This window comes from Ursus americanus, chromosome 11, assembly GCF_024610735.1.
Source record: "Ursus americanus isolate L20-20 chromosome 11, mUrsAme1.1.p, whole genome shotgun sequence".
Taxonomy (NCBI): domain Eukaryota; kingdom Metazoa; phylum Chordata; class Mammalia; order Carnivora; family Ursidae; genus Ursus; species Ursus americanus.
Genome location: NC_142137.1, coordinates 67444612 through 67460441, shown reverse-complemented (window position 1 = coordinate 67460441; position 15830 = coordinate 67444612). Strand labels below are relative to the sequence as shown.

The 15830-nt window shown below is 47.5% G+C and overlaps 2 protein-coding genes across 4 annotated transcripts in view; one reads left to right on the top strand and one right to left on the bottom strand.

Moving 5' to 3' along the window:
* Positions 1 to 7494, bottom strand: part of SYTL3 (synaptotagmin like 3) — an 88165-nt gene extending 80671 nt beyond the window's left edge. The window contains exons 1-2 of one of the 2 annotated variants that reach the window (XM_045805427.2): positions 7395 to 7494; positions 7040 to 7185 (exon numbers count right to left, since the gene is read on the bottom strand). The gene's annotated coding sequence lies outside the window, so the exon portion shown is untranslated. Of the gene's footprint in view, positions 1 to 1535; positions 1666 to 7039; positions 7186 to 7394 lie in introns of those variants that run through there. The other variant, XM_045805428.2, reaches the window with a different exon arrangement.
* A 932-nt stretch (positions 7495 to 8426) lies between these two features.
* Positions 8427 to 15696, top strand: DYNLT1 (dynein light chain Tctex-type 1). 2 transcript variants are annotated; one of them, XM_045805435.2, is made up of 5 exons: positions 8429 to 8533; positions 11387 to 11428; positions 14378 to 14501; positions 14916 to 14993; positions 15280 to 15696. In XM_045805435.2, exons 1-5 carry the CDS (start codon positions 8507 to 8509, stop codon positions 15348 to 15350), a joined length of 342 nt encoding a protein of 113 aa, XP_045661391.1. In that variant the 5' UTR covers positions 8429 to 8506; the 3' UTR covers positions 15351 to 15696. The 2 variants fall into 2 exon arrangements, with proteins under 2 accessions (XP_045661392.1, XP_045661391.1); XM_045805436.2 differs by lacking the exon at positions 15280 to 15696 and having other exon boundaries at positions 8427 to 8533; positions 14936 to 14991.
* Positions 15697 to 15830: the final 134 nt, after the last annotated feature.

Genomic DNA, 15830 nt, shown 5'->3' with positions numbered 1-15830 from the left:
GTTTCCTGGAGAGGCTGCAGCTCGAGAACACAGCCCCGCTACCCTGCCCGGGATGTAGGCAGGGGACCCGGGTGTCACAACCCCGCCCCTGACGCCACACACAAGTTCGTCCCTTTTTGCTCGAGTGTGTTCTTTGTGGAAGCCTGTCGCAGCCACGAAGGACACCGGGGTACGTGGCTGAGGCAGGAGACGAACACAAAAGCTTTGGTCTCTGTGGTTCCAACAGGGCTGGGTTCGTTTCTGCCGAGGTGAGGCCAGATGGGTGTCTATCAGTTCTTGTCTCTCCTGTCACTTCATCAGAAGTGGGTTTTCCGGGAAGCTGGGGAGGCTCAAGCTTCAGCCTCCCCTGCTTGCACGGCACGTCCAAGGCCCCATCCCTGGCTTTGTATTCGTTTTCTTAAGAAAGTCTCCACGACTTATATAAATGTCAAGTCCTTAATATATGAAGTTGCCTGTATGTGCAAATCTAGAAATCTAGAAGACCCGAAGCCTACCCGACATAGGAGAAAGGGGGACGAGCTTCATCTTGCCACCAACACCCCCCCAAAAGTGCAGTTTTAGAATCAAAGTTAAATACTGACATAGAAAGCCATGATTTCTATGGCTTAAACTTGACCTCTTCTTAGGGAAGCATGAAGAAATGAGAATTAAGATTATTACACTATTAGAGATCCCACTATAATAATTGTCATCCTTTTTGTTGGACCAAAAGCAACGATTTACTTAGCACTTACTCTGGGCCAGTCTGACAAGGACTCTGCATACATTACCTCAGTCTTCACTACAGCATTGTGAAGTAAGTACGCCCATTTTACAGATGAGGAGGGCGAGGCTTGGAGCGATTAAGTCATTTACCTAAAATCACACTCGGATTCAAAGTCTGATGTTTTATTCAAGCAGAAAAGCTAAGATTAGAATCTCCCACTATCTTGGCCGAGTAATCTTCTTACACGGATTCTAACTTAGTAGTAAATCCTTAATATCCAGTGAGCATTTTCCTCTCATAATCTCTTCTCTTGCTGAGAAATGTGTTTGCAGGTTAAGGAAGCTTAACCAAAAGAAATTTAAATGAGACCCTAACTAACTTACTTTTTTTTATTTTTAAAGTACATTTAGGTTCCTCGTCCAAACCAGAAATATAGGGGATCGAAACAATCAATCTAGGAAGTAGATTCAGAGCAAAACGGTAACAAACCATCACGAAGTTACGAGCCACAGAAGAAATCGAACTGCAATAAAGCCAACATACATACAGTCAAGACAAACACCACCTCAAAAACGGTTCACACCATGTAGCTTTTAGATGGTGGGCTTTTTTGGTTGGTTTGATTTTTAACGAAGTCTCAAGGACGTCCCTGAGTAGCACAAATGCACGCTACTCCATAAATTACAAGTCATCCTCTGTCCAATGTATCAGGTTTTGTCTCCCACCTTCTCGGGGTCATTGATTTAGGCAAAGTTACAATCGCTGTAATCTCTACCCGCCCGGCCCTCGAGCAACCTCCCCGAATGGCCGGGCTCCCGTACCCTCCTACCTCTGCATCGGCTTCACAGGAGACAGGGCCGCCTGTCCTGGAGAGAAGGAAGTCAAGTTTTCTTCACGTTGGAACAACTGACGCATTTCTCTTTCCTTCCTGTCGGGCCAGAGCCGAAGCAGCGAACCCTCGGCCCGCCCCGCGGCGTCTGCGGCTCCCCCACATCACCAAGGACCCCGGAGCGCGCGGCCCCGAGCCACACCCAGGGGCTCCCGCGGGCCAGCAGCTGACGTCGCCAGCCGGAGGGCAGACCAAGCTGACGCCCCTGAAATGCTTCACTCCTACCCAGGAAACCTCAAAAGAGACTAGAGGCTTCAAATACTCACATGTGTTCCCCTTTACAAAGGGTTTCACATTGACCTCAAGTGTGAAAGACGAGCGACACTTTGAAGAACAGCTATGAACTGGAGACAACAACTGGCAGCCACTTTGGGGGGAGGGGGTACACTGTGCGGAAGCATGGCGTACGTGTGGAACAGGACACAGATTGTAAGCACGCGCTTGACAGGTTTGCCCAAAGTGAACACACCCCTGGCGAGAACGAGAACGATAACAGCACCCCGGAAACCCCTTCGTCCGCCCTTCCCAGTTACTACCTCCCCCCCACCCCCAGGACAACTGGTATCCGGACCTCTGACACCATTGATTCGTTGTCCCGTTTCGTGTACGTAACGTGTAGAATATTAACTCCTCTGTGCCTGGTTTTCAGGGCAGCATCCCCACCCGAGTCAGCCACACTACCGCACGCGTGGTCAGAAGACCGGCCTCCGCGCCTCGCAGCCCAACGTAACGCCGAGGCAGAGCTGGGAATAAAGAGGAACAGGAGCCTTCTTGCTTTGCCGGGCAAAGGAGGCTGCAGTATCTCCTTCAAGAAACTGCCAGCCCGCCTGGAGGAGGGGGCTGGGGGGGGGGTTCTAGGGCGGTACAGGAGCTAGCTGGTTTTGACAGGAATTGTGTACTCGCCCCCGGCCTCCTTGGTCCTGTCTTTAGGCTGGTACTGGGATCCTGAAATAAAAGGCTAAGAGGGGAGGAGGGCAGGTTTGCGGAAAGGAGGGAAAAGCTTCCTTTAAAATAGCGCTTTGCTGGAGCGTTAGCGCAGCCATTTTGATTTTTGTTCAACTTTAGGTTTTGAAGCGGTTTCACGTGTAGTTACAGTTTGTTCGTTCTTGTTGTGGCCTTATATCGTACGGATATATAAAAAGTTACTCTGCTGTACTACTGACGGGTATTTGCACAGTTCCTCATTTGGGCTGGTCTGAATGGTGCTCTTATGAACATTCTCATGTGGTGTCTGGGTGACTACTCCACGTGTCTGTTGGCTCTGTGCCTAGAAATGGCATTGTTAGCATGTGCTCACCATGAGTAGATGCTGCCGAATCATCCTCCAAAGTGGTTGCACTAACTTGTGCTGCCCCAGACAAGTTCCAGTTGCTCCACATCCCCCCGGTACTCGATGTTATTTGCCTTTCTTATTTTATCCATTCTGGTTGGTGTGTGCTCGTTTGATTTTCATTCCCCTGATACTGAGGGTAGCTGAGCACTTTGAGCATTATTTTATATGTTTATTGGTGATTTGGATAGGATATCTGCTTTGATGCAGGGCCTGTTGAAGTCTTTTGCCTATTTTACTATTGGCTTGTCTGTTATTGACTTATAGAAGTTCTTTATATATGTAGGATCAGAGTCCTCTGTCAGATATTTATATTACATAGACCTTTTCCCACTCCGTGGACTTGTTTTTCCATTTTCTTACTGGGCTCTTTTGAGGGTTTCAGACTCACTTTTGAGGGTGAGCTAGTGTGAACTCCAATGCAGAGAATGATTCAGGCAAGTCAGATGACGACCAAAGATGAGGTGCACTGTGCGGCCTTGGGAGTCACCAGATCTCTGAACACTCCTGGGCTTGGCTTTCCTCAACTGTAAATGAGGTTCACTTTGCTCATTCCTCTGGCTCTTCAGTTCTAAAATCTCATTCTTCTGTGGCCTGGGAATGTTGACCTGACATGGTGCATTCCACCAGGTGAGGACCAGGGGTGGGCAGGAGGGGGGTACTGGGTTGTAACAAGAGGCAAGAGTGAATTGAGAGGGCAAGCTTTGGGGTGAGACAGAGCAGAGTGACCTTGAACAAACCGTGTGACCTTTCAGAGCCATTTCCCAGTGAGGGTCACAAGCTTCCCTTCTTATTTTCGAGTCATTCCATTCACTCACAGATATTGATAATGAGCATCAGGCACTGGCGGAGTGACCATGGTTGGGGACCCCTGGCCCAAGAAGATCTCTGATACATAAAAACTGTTTAGTAGTCATACTATTATTTGTAGGCTAAGATACTAAGTAAATCCATTTAGGAATATTTGGAAGAAAATGTTTCTGGAATAGGGTACCCTATAATAATTATTTCCAAAGTATGTGTATTACTTAGCTAGAGCTGCTGCAACGAATACCATACACTGTGTGGCTTAAACCACAGAAATTCATTTCTTCATAATTCTGGAGTCTAGAAGTTCAAGATCAAAGTGTTGGTAGGACTGTTTGTTTCTGGAAGCCTCTGTCCTTGGCCTATGGACAGCCATCTTGTCTCTTTGTCTTCACAAGATCTCTCTGTGCCTGTCTGGGTCCTAGTCTCTTCTTCTTATAAGGATGTAGTCATACTGGATTAGGGCCCACCCCTATGAACTCATTTTAACTTAACTGTCTATTTAAAGACCCCCATCTCCAAATACACCTTATTTCCAAATATAGAATGTCACATTCTGAGATACTGGGGGTTAGGACTTCAACCTATGAATCTGAGGGGGGACACACTTCAGACTGTAACAGCAGGATATAGTAAGAAAATATTAGAACTTCTATTTACATTAATTTTTTAAAAAAGCTAAAACTCAAACTTGATTCATACTTAATAAATGCAGTCATAGTTTAATATATCACAATGGAAATAAACATAACTTTGGGATACACGCTCAAAAATTGTTCCTGCTAGAGGAGCAAAATTAAAGAAGTTTGGAGACCACTGGCCTAAGGCCTCAGGCTACAGTGGACAGCAGGGAAGGGCTGTCAAGATGGGAGTTGAGGGGCTCTGGTGGCTCTGTTGGTGGAACAGGCAACTCTTGATCTCCAGGTTATGAGACCGAGCCCCACGTTGGGTGTAGAGAGGACTTACAAATAAAATCTTTAAAAGACAAAGAGATAGGTGTTGAAAATGAGCAGATAGCAATTAGATCCCATCTGAAACTAAAGCAAGGTGACACAGGGCTGACCTGGGGATTAGACCACAGTAGCAGTGGACGGGAAGAGTGCCAGAATTGGTGAGTGGGCAGGAGTTGGGCAAAGAGAGTGAATGTGATAAATCACCAAGGGAAACCTTCTGAACGCTCTGTGTGGAGGGCTGCAGCCCTCTTCTTCCTTAAGTGTCCCTGCCTGTAAACTCAAGCTGGTCAAGAGACTTGCTCTGGATGAAAACGTGAGCAGAGGTGACCCCTGCCTCTCATAAGCAGCACCTCCTAGCCAGCACACAGGCCACTGTTCCCTGTCCCTTCCTCCGCTCTCAATGATTCTGGCATGGAGAAGACATGGATGGAGCCATAGCAGACGCTTGATGGTCATGTCGTATGAGTGACAAATACAGCTTTGTTGTTATCAACCACCAAGAGTCAAGGGCCATTTGTTTCTGCAGCTAACCCAGCCTATGCTGACTGATGCAACGTACTTTTTCACATACACAGAACTGAGCAACTATTTCATACCTATCATAGCATAAAAATCAGGGCGCCTGGGTGGCTCAATCGGTTAAGCCTCTGCCTTCGGCTCAGGTCATGATCCCAGGATCCTGGGATCAAGCCCCGTGTCAGGCTTCCTGCTTATTGGGGAGTCTGTTTCTCCCTTTCCCTCTATCCCTCTCCCGTGCTCGTGTCTCTCTCAAATAAATAAATAAATAAATAAAGTCTTAAAAAAATCAACCAGTGAAGAAGAAATGCCGGCTGGAGGCCCCTACTGTGCCATAGGTTACCCTTTAGTTGTTGGCTCTTGGGCACATAGGGTCTCAGGGATGGGGTGGAGGTAGCTAGGGTCAGGAGGAAGAGGGACCCAAGGGGCTCAGAGGGACTGCCTTTTCCAGGTGGCACGGAGGGACTGCAGTCCTACCTGCCGGCGCTTCCCAGCTGACAGCAGATCCAAGTACTGTCATTTCTTAGCTAACCCAGCGCCTGTGTAATTTCATAGCAGAGGACTCTCGCTTTAGATATGTGTCAGCCACAAGCTTATTTTCTTTTCCATTTCAGCACTAAATTCCTCAGGCCTGAGTGTCTGGCATTGCCATCTTTGCCATCGAATTATTATTATTATTATTATTATTATTATTATTGACCTAGTGTGACTCCACGGTACATCTGAGGAACACACTCATGGCACAGGGAAAGGCAGGAAAACACGAACATCCACACAGTTGGATTTGGAGGGTGAGGGGCTGCAGGTCATAGACAACACTGCGAGACCCAACTGTGCCTGGAAATACTCTTTTCTCAGGTGACGCAGCTGTGCTGAGTAGGCCCACGCTTGCTAAATAAAGGCACTGGCAATGCCAATCCCTGTCTTGAAGAGTTTGTGTTTAAGAGACTTGATTTGAAGGAAGAATGCACACACCATCTGCCAACCTTTGCCTAACCCCCACCTTGAAAAACAAATCAGAGATTCACTCCACTGACTTAGCGCACAGAAACTCAACGTTACTCTAAAATACGGCGGAATACCAGAGATTTACGAGCAGCTGGGAGTCACTGTGTTTGTACGTTAGTAGCTAGGATGGATATTCACTCTTGGCGGACTGAGGGTGTTGGAAATGGCAGCTAGTGGACTGCCAAATGCCCTGGTGATTTTAACTTCCTTAGCCCTACAGAGCGCTCATCCATTAGGCAGAATATCCTACCATATCCCTGCATTTTTCCACGCACTACAACATCACTGAGCCTAGAGAATTCAAGCCCTTCTGTTAATAGAATGTTTTCAAAAATTTGCCATAGAGATCATATCTCAGTAAACTTTGTAGCCTCAACTCCAGCTCAGAGGCTTACACAAAGTGAGTGTTCCATGTACGTGTGTTGAACAAGTGGGCAGTTTGGAAGATAAATAGACCAATTTATCCATTTCTGGGGGCAGACGCAATAGTCCATATGCCAAGATCATTTACTGAATGTTCTTTGATAGTTAAAATTGGAGAGCAATGCCCAACGCGTAGAAGCTAAAGTCATGTAAAATTTTTAAAAAATTCACATTCACATGTTTTCTGTTGATTTATACACATGCTGGTGAGTTTCTGTTACAACAAAGTCTACGCATTACTAATGCACTATCCCAGCCCCCATTGGGAACACTCATTTGAATTAGGAAGTTCCTAAAAGGCTGTGGAGCAATTTCTAAAAGATATCTCAAACCTCACAACATTCAAATGCAGATTGTCCCTCAGAACCTGCTCACTATTGCTTTGCACATAATTTTAAGACACTTACCTAGTGGGCTTCCAGGTCCACAGCAGAGTAGCAAGAGAAAACTGGGAGACAGTGAAAAGACCCTTTTGGCTCAGGAGCATGGTACTGCTGGGGTCCAGAACCAGGCAGGCAGGAGAAGGACACCTAAAATGGGATCTCAGGTGAAGCTGGGAATGTCAGAAAGCCAAGACAAAGAAATGTCAGAATTAGAATCACGTGTGAGGCACAAGGCTGAAACGCTGAAACAGGTGAGCTGAAGCCAGATCTAGAACGATAAACAAAACTGAAAAGGAAAATACGGTTCAGAAAGGCTGCTTAGGTGAAGTGCCCAGGGCAGAGCAGCCCTGTGTCTGTCACCGCTGGGCCCCATGCTCACCTGCCCTCTGCTTCCCACAGGGCGACAGGCGATTGTGTCTTTCTCCACTGTCCAGCTTTCTGCAGTTGGGTATGAGGCAGAACTGACCACTGTGGGGAAATCATTCATTCATTCAATCAATTTTAATTATACACCTAGTTTTGGTGCCAGGCATAACTGAAGGGGTAGGTGACACATCAGCAAATAAAATGGTTCTGCCTGCATGAAACTTAGATTCATAGGGTAGAAACAACAAGTGTTTCCAATGGATTGAAAGTGAGCTCTGTAGCTTAATTCTACCACATCTCAAGGGCTTGTGGTCATCTCTTCCTGGGGGGATGGGAAGTAGATTTTTAGCACCTGGGCTTTGGAGAGGTAAGAAGTGACAGTTTGATTTCAAGGACGTAGTAAAACCAGAAAAAGCAGCCCCCAAAGTCAAAGATCTTAGCCTCAGAGTACCTGCAAACATATGCCCATAGTCTAGCCCTTCTTGGAAAGTGCTGTGCCATTACTAATTTTCAGAATGACCCCTGTATCCGAGTGTCTGTTTAGCTCAGTTTGGTGAAAGCTGCCAGGAAGTGTGTAGCATTTCACAAAATTTTCCACCCAGAATGTGTTTTTTATAATGGTCATTAAAGAAAAAAAAATCTCATTTATATGGAAAGTTTACCTCCCCAAAGGAAGGTTTCGTTCTGAGCTCAGGTTTCCTAACCCTGGATCTCCAGAAAGACTGAAAGCAGTTTCTCGCGCTTCTCATCATATTCAGAAATCCATTTCCAATTTGTTACTAGCTGTCCGAACCCGTTTGAATGTTCAAATTAATCCACACAGTACAAGCTGGAGGGAAGGGCCGGACAGGAGAACGGCTTTTGTACATTTGTTTTGTTTTAGTTGCTGCGGTCCAGTGAGCTGCCGGGACAACGCGCGGGTTCCCACGGAAACCCCCGCCGGGAGGACGGGAGGAGGGGCGAATCCGGAGTCCCCAGCCCCGCTTGCCGGGCGTGGGAGGGGCCCTAGAGCGGGGCGGGTCCGGAGAGGGGACAGGGCGAGGCGCGGGCACGAGGGGCGGAGCCTAAGTGCGCCTGCGCGGTGCGCGCTACTCAGGGAGGCGGAGGCAACGCGCAGGAGGAAAGATGGAAGACTACCAGGCAGCCGAGGAGGTAACCGCCGGGTTGGCTCTCGAAAGGGTGGAGGCCGAGAGTCCCTGGCGCGGGTGGGCGGCGGCAGTCAAGGGCGTGTGTGGGCTCCCTGGTCGCCTCCGGACGTGGGTGGCGGCAGTCCCCGGGGCAGACTGACGGTACCGGCGCCCTGCCCAGCGGGGCGCGGTGACCCCCGGCCGGCCTGGTCGGGGCGTCGGCGCCCTGCCCGCGGGGCGGGGCTCGGGGAGGGGCAGGGGCTCCCCGCGCGGCGGCGTGCGCCCCGTCGTTCTTCGGGGAGGGGCGCCGCAGTCCTGGGACTTATTCCTGGGGCAGGACAGCTCGCGTGCCCGGTGCCCCGCCCCAGCCCCGCCGCGCCTCGTGTACGCCCGGTGCCCCGACTCTGCCGGTGCCGGCCGCGCCTCTGGCCCTGCCGAGCCCTGAGCCTGGTTCCGCGCCGGCCTGCCACGCCCCCGACCCGCTCCACAGCCGCCGCCCTGCTGCCCCTCCGGGACCCCGCTTCGCGCAGGCGGGGCCGCCGGGAGAGTGCTATCACTCCCTTTGTTCGGCGGTGCAGACCCTCACCCTGGACTAGGTGCTTCGCGTCCACGGGTGGGGAAGGCTGAAGGCCGCGTGTGCGTCTGCTGACCGATGTTTTAACGCAAGACTCAAAAGTGACATTCACGCGTGACACGCACATGTAGTCACATCTTTCAGGTCTCAGGCTGTCTGCAAAATGCAGAAGGGCACAGGAGAGCCTGCCTTTGTCTGCCGGTCCACATCTTGTTCTTCAGTGTGGTGCTTACGTCCACCACGGCCACTGTCTTTTAAGCATTTAAGTTTCATTTTCAATTTGAGTTTGAGATGTCAGTATGAGAACTCCTATTTGTGGGGGAAAATAATCTCATTGCTTCAATGAAGAAGCAGGGTAAAGCATACAATTATTTGCCAAGCAGAAGACATTTATTCTAACGGTGTGCTGTTAAAATGGCTTTCCTTCAATTTAACATGCATTCAGGGACTATAGCTGATGGATGCTATTATAGAAAAATAGTTGCCCATTTTCTTCTTGCTGAGTAATAATTCTTGTTGAAATTGGAATAAATTGAGTCCTGCATATTATGCGGCCTGTCAAAAATAAAAACTATAGATGAATTTGGTAAGGTTTGATATTTTACCATTTTTGAAACTTAGTTTAAGCAGGAATGGAGAGGAAACGAAAAATCTAAGGCTTAAGGACTGATGCTAGAGTTTGAGTTTTGATCTGATTTCCTAAGTACCACACGAATGTCAGTGCCATTATCAGTGTTTGAATGCTGGGAACAACCGAGTGGATGACTAGAAGACGTGGTTCAGGAGCACCTAGCAAGGGAAAAGCTTTTCCCTGTAACAAATGGCTTGTATTATAGCAATATCCGTAAAACTTTAAAAAAAGGAAATGACACTGTAAGAGAATTAATACTGGCATTCTACTTCTGGCTTTCGCCAGCGAGATGGCTAAAGGACTTCATCATTGCAGATCTCACTTGCAGATCTGTGAATTGAAGGGGCTGAGCAGAGAGCGTCTGTTTACAGGAGATAAAGCCCTAGGCCCTTATGAGGATGAGACCTTGACTTCTTTCTAATCCACACCAGTCCCTTCTGAACTAACTAAGCCTTTTCTGCATACCCTCTAACTTCATGTAAATACCTGGACCTTTGTAAGACTACTCTCAGCTTATTGTTCATATTTCGTGTAGAAGCTGAAACTGCCCAGTGGATTCTGTACAACTCTACTTTTCCACTAAAAGTCCACTGAAATGCCCCTCAACCTTTTTCATAGTTTAGCCACGTGGCAAGTTAGGGATTTTTCCAAATGGTTTAGGATCACAGAAGTCCCCTGGAAGGATCCTTTAAGCCTCAAGAAATCATTTAATCTGTAATATACTGCAAATTTTCATTCATTTGGTGAGTTGGCTTTGTCTCCAAGCATGCCGCCTTCTGACTACAGCAAGTGGAGGGCTTCAGACAGTCTGCTCTTGATCCGCCTAGAAAGAAAGGGGGCATCGCTTAGGCCACGGTAGTCCGCATCCAGCAGGGGGGAAGCTCACTGCCAAAAGCAGGACGCTTCGACTTTATTCCACCAGGATTCACAATGACTGAGGGCCTGGGGCTGCCCTCTAGAAGGAGTGTCCAGAGCCAATTACTGTTCGCAGGATTCAGACAGAACCTTGTACGCATTCAAATGTACCCTATGTAAAAAGAAAACCATGTTAAACTCCCGCCATTAGAGTACTGGTGGCTGCCCACCTCCCTGCTCATTGGGAGGCACTGGTGGAGAAGAGCTGTGCCAGCAGCCGGGTCTGTAGTCCTGAAGCAGGACAGCATTAAGAAGGAAACATCATTCTCGGGAAATAGTATAATCATTGGATACTTTATCACTAATGGTGGATGAAAACAAAAACAGAAACGTCTTAAGTTTCAAACCTCCTCATCAGTTCACATTGGGAGAAGTGTCAGCTAATTTAAGCAAAAGTCACGTGACTCGTTTAACTTCTGTGTTTGTTAATGCTCCTGGTAGCCAGTTCAAACGGATAGAGAGACTGAATCTAAGTCAAGTCAGTCTTTTGGACCATGGCACGATTAAAACAAACCAAAAACCTTGAAATCATATACATATTCTGGACTCCTTCCTGCCTCTCACCAGCTCTGTGATCCTAAAAAAGCCACTCAGCATTTCTGAGTCTCTAGTGTTTTCCTTGGTAAAATGAAAAATTTAGTTCGGTTATTTCTAAGTCTTCATTTCTAAATTATGTTCATTACCTAAATTTGCATTAATCAGTGCAGTGGAAGCCAATGTTTTAAAGCCATCACACTTAACTATTTTCTCGCTTACAGACCGCTTTTGTCGTTGACGAAGTGAGCAACATTGTAAAAGAGGTAAGAGGAAGAATGCTTATTTTTAAAATGTTGATTAATGGCTTGATGAGTGAAAATAATGTGTTTTAAATACTGTCTTGGAATTGTTTCAACTGAGCCTGTGTGTTTTGGCATTTCACATAACAGTTTTCTTCAGTGAATATGTAGATAAGAATTACTTCCATATTATGTAAATTATATATTTTAAATCAGACAAGAAATGTTATATACTAGCATTATTATTGAATATTTCTAAGGCTTGATTCTATAACCTTTTAACATAAAAGACTCAGGGTCATGGTATACAAGTAAATGTTTCTGGTGTTGAATAAAAAGTGAATATAAAAATATTAAATAACTTCCAGTTACTTAAGACCTGATGATCCAGTTGGGGCTTACCTGTATATTTTTCTTATGTTCCTAAACTACCTCTTTTATCACTATTGACCATGGTACCTCCCTTAGATGATGGCAGTGGAAGACAAAATAAGGTATTTGTCCTTCATTCATTGGAAAAATACAGATCAAGGGGGCATTAGGGACTAACCATCAAGGGGTTCACGGTATGGGGCAGGAGCAGGCAGGCACTTACCAAATCATCACACTGGAAGATGTAAACGTGGATCCCCCGTGTGGTGACTGCCACGGGACATGGTGCTGTGAGGGATTTGACTCACCTGGGGAGTTCACAGCTAGAATCTGGAGAATGAGGAGGAGTAGTGTTAACTCAGCAAAAAGAGGGGGCAAACATTCCAGGAAATGCACATGTGCAAAGGCCCTGTGGTGGGACTGTGTATGGTGTGTCTGAGGGACTGAAATGAGGCAGATGGGGCTGGAGTAGTACAGAGTGCTGGGGGAGCCTGGGGCAGGAATGAGGCCAGAAAGATTTTCCCAAGTCCCTTCTCTTCCTGTGTAAATTGAACACAGACTGTGAAGCCATTGGCCAGAGGAAAGCCATTAGATGCTCTGAGTTTAAAGTACCAGTTGAGATGATGTAATTTGGAATTGCTTCGAATGCCAATTATTGTCTAATGCCAGAGTGTTCAACCATAACCTATTTCTGTGACCAACACCAAAAAGCAAAATGATTTTGTTCTACCGGATACGTTATTCACCATCTCACATGATTTTCTAGTGGTCGTGCAGCATCTGTACCAGTTTGCTTTTGTTTTTACACGTGGCGTTTCTTACGGAACACAGAGGCGGGGGGAGCAGGAAGGTGGTGGAGCCGCAAACAGAAGTGAGGACGGCTTGTCGCGAAGTCCTGTGATCGCACTTGTTTTTAGCATCATCTTTGGCTCAGTTGCCAGGCCACAAGTACAGTCGAAAGTAGACTCTCCCTCGGGGCGCCTGGGTGGCGCAGTCCTTAAGCGTCTGCCTTCGGCTCAGGGCGTGATCCCGGCGTTCTGGGATCGAGCCCCACATCAGGCTCCTCCGCTGGGAGCCTGCTTCTTCCTCTCCCACTCCCCCTGCTTGTGTTCCCTCTCTCGCTGGCTGTCTCTCTGTCAAATAAATAAAATCTTTGAGGGAAAAAAAATAAAAGTAGACTCTCCCAGTCTCCGCGAAAGCATGAAGTAATACTACCGTGGTACTCTCACGTGGTCACTGGCCTCAACAGCTTTTTTGCCCCTGGCAGTGGTTTAATTCTGCCCTCGAGCTCTTTAAGGACTGGGTAGTAATAAATTTGGGTGAGTCCAGAATTGGAGGAGGGGAGTTTTCCTCTTTCCCTGAAAAACAGTGAATTCCAAAGTGTATGTGGAGAGAGTTGCCCAAGTTAGAGGTTTAGCTTGAGAGATGCCCACCCCCCCTTTGACCAATATCCAGATCTAGTATAACCGGGTCCTGTTAAACCAGGAGTGCCTGTGTCCCCACAACCTCATTTTATGCTCTGAGCTGGGGAGGGGGCAGAACATGTCAGAGGATGAGAAGGAGCAATGACAAAGGGGGAAGGGGGTGTGCAGGGGGAAGGCCGGAAGCTACACGAGGTGTGTTCAATGTGACTGCTCAGAGTCCCAGGATAAACAGGTAGGAATCAGGGTGCAATTATAGGTAGCTTTTTGTTCCTCCAAAGCAAGATCCCTGGGCTTATGTCCCAGACAGTAGACCCCAGTCCATCTCCAGTGTGCACAACTCTGATCCTGGGACGGTTTTCTCTGCATGTCTGAGGACAGAACTGGCCTCTCACCAAATTACTGTAGGTCATAACTGTCATCAGAACTCAGGTTTCTGGTTTCCAGCTAGAAAAGGGGTAGAGAAGAAAGCCGCTTAGAGGCAGGCACACTGGCATCAGCATAAAGAGGCCCAGAAAATCATAAAATGGTAATAGCCTAACTACAGACTTAAGAAGAGTAGGGGGCAAGCGGCCGTACATATTCCTGAGTAACCTCAGACGTACACAGCACGAACCCTCTCCAGGATGCAGCACAGACAATTTCAGACAGAAAAATCCATCATAACCTTAAACGTTTTGTAATATATAGGGCTTGTTTTTTTGTTATCTGAAAAATGCACTTATGTTTAACATATTCCCAGAAAATGCTGGATAAAGGAAGTATTTTTGAATACATGATTATTTGGATAGGTTTGTGTACTGTTGGTTGTACAAACAACCAGTAAAGATTCTTCTGTCTGCTATACTTTTAAGAAAGGAATGGGCAAAGGAAAATATTTTCTAGCCTCAGGGAAAAAAATTATTATCTCCAGGTACCAACTCCAACGTAAACAGTAAATTCAGTCAACATGTTGTTAAAATTCGACAGATCCTATATATAAGTGTGGATTTTAAAAAATGAATATTAAACTTACTTAATGAACTAGGACCCTGTTAAAGGTATATTTGCAAAGGAGCGCTCATGGCTTATGCTCACGTTTTATGCAGATATTTCCGCAGTCTTAGGGTGAGGAACCCCGGTACTAGCTGGAAGGCGCTGGGTGTGTTCTGCTAGCAGTGACCTCTGCTCTGTGTTCCAGGCGATAGAAAGTGCCATTGGCGGCAATGCCTATCAGCACAGCAAAGTGAATCAGTGGACCACAAATGTCGTAGAACAAACTTTAAGCCAACTCACCAAGCTGGGAAAGCCATTTAAATACATCGGTAATGCACCTTTGCTTCTCGTATATACTGCAGGTGGTTCTTGAAATACTGCTGAGAGGCGTGTCTGGTGTTAGAAGAGCGGCGAGTCTGGCGTCCGACCCCAAAGCCAGTGCCCAGTAGGGGCAGGTCACCGTGCTGCATGCGTTACCACCCAGCTGGCCTGCTGGGCGGCTGGAACGGTTGCAGGGCGCACATCACAGGATTCCCCAGCACTTCACACCAGACGCTTTTCGAACAGCCGTGGGGGGAGGGCAAGGGAAGGTGGTGGCGTGTCACTGTCACAGGGCCAGTCTGCGCCGGTAACTGTTACCATGAACACCTGCCACGGGACCCGCATCCGAATGCTGAAAGTAGGCTGAAAGCAAGGTGTGTTGCCAAGTGGGTTTCTCTAATAAACGTCTGTTTTCGTTGAAGTGACCTGTGTGATTATGCAGAAGAACGGAGCGGGCTTACACACAGCAAGTTCCTGCTTCTGGGACAGCTCTACTGACGGTATGGTTTTCCCTTTGTTCGCTGAGGGCTTGTTGTGGGCCTTTCCTGAAGGCTCTGCGGCGCCTCCTCGACCCTGCCGAGATCTAGATTTTCCCAGGCAGAGTTTTCTGGAACACGAGCTCGGATGTTTCAGGTCTCTGAATGCATGCTTATCAGTCATCCGTTGACACATTTTGTAGAGCAGAGTCGAGCGGCCTTCTCTGTCCGCGTGCCGTAAAGCAGCGTGAGAAGTCAGGATGGCGAGCCCCCGTGTCCCCGAGCTGAGCGCCGTGTCTTCTCCCCGCAGGCAGCTGCACCGTGCGGTGGGAGAACAAGACCATGTACTGCATCGTCAGCGCCTTCGGGCTGTCCATCTGAGCCTCGCCGGCCCGCCGCCTCCATCTCCGCGCTCCTCCTCCCCCAGCGGCCAGCAGGGGGCCAGCGAACACCTTTCTCCTCCTCTTTGTTTCCTGTGGCACTCACGAGGGCGAGAACAGCCAGGTGACTGCCCTGTTCTGTGAACGGCACACCCACGTCTGAGGACAGTCATCCTAGGGGGTCAGGCCTGTGCTGCCACTCGTCTTAACTCTGAATATTTCTTTTCAAAGGTGCTAAAAACTGAAATCTGCTAGTTTGAAACTTTCTCTACTCTCTGAATGACTCAGATACACTAATTTTCCATACTTTGTACTTTGGTTAGAATAATAAATTATTCCACTTTAAAGTTTTTGTGTTTTTCTTCATAGTATAAACAATATCATAAACGAATTCTTCAGATTTCACTAGAGACTTTACAATCTATACAACTGCAAAAACAAAAAGGAAAAGTTACGATTTGGCGCTGGTCTTCTCCCATGC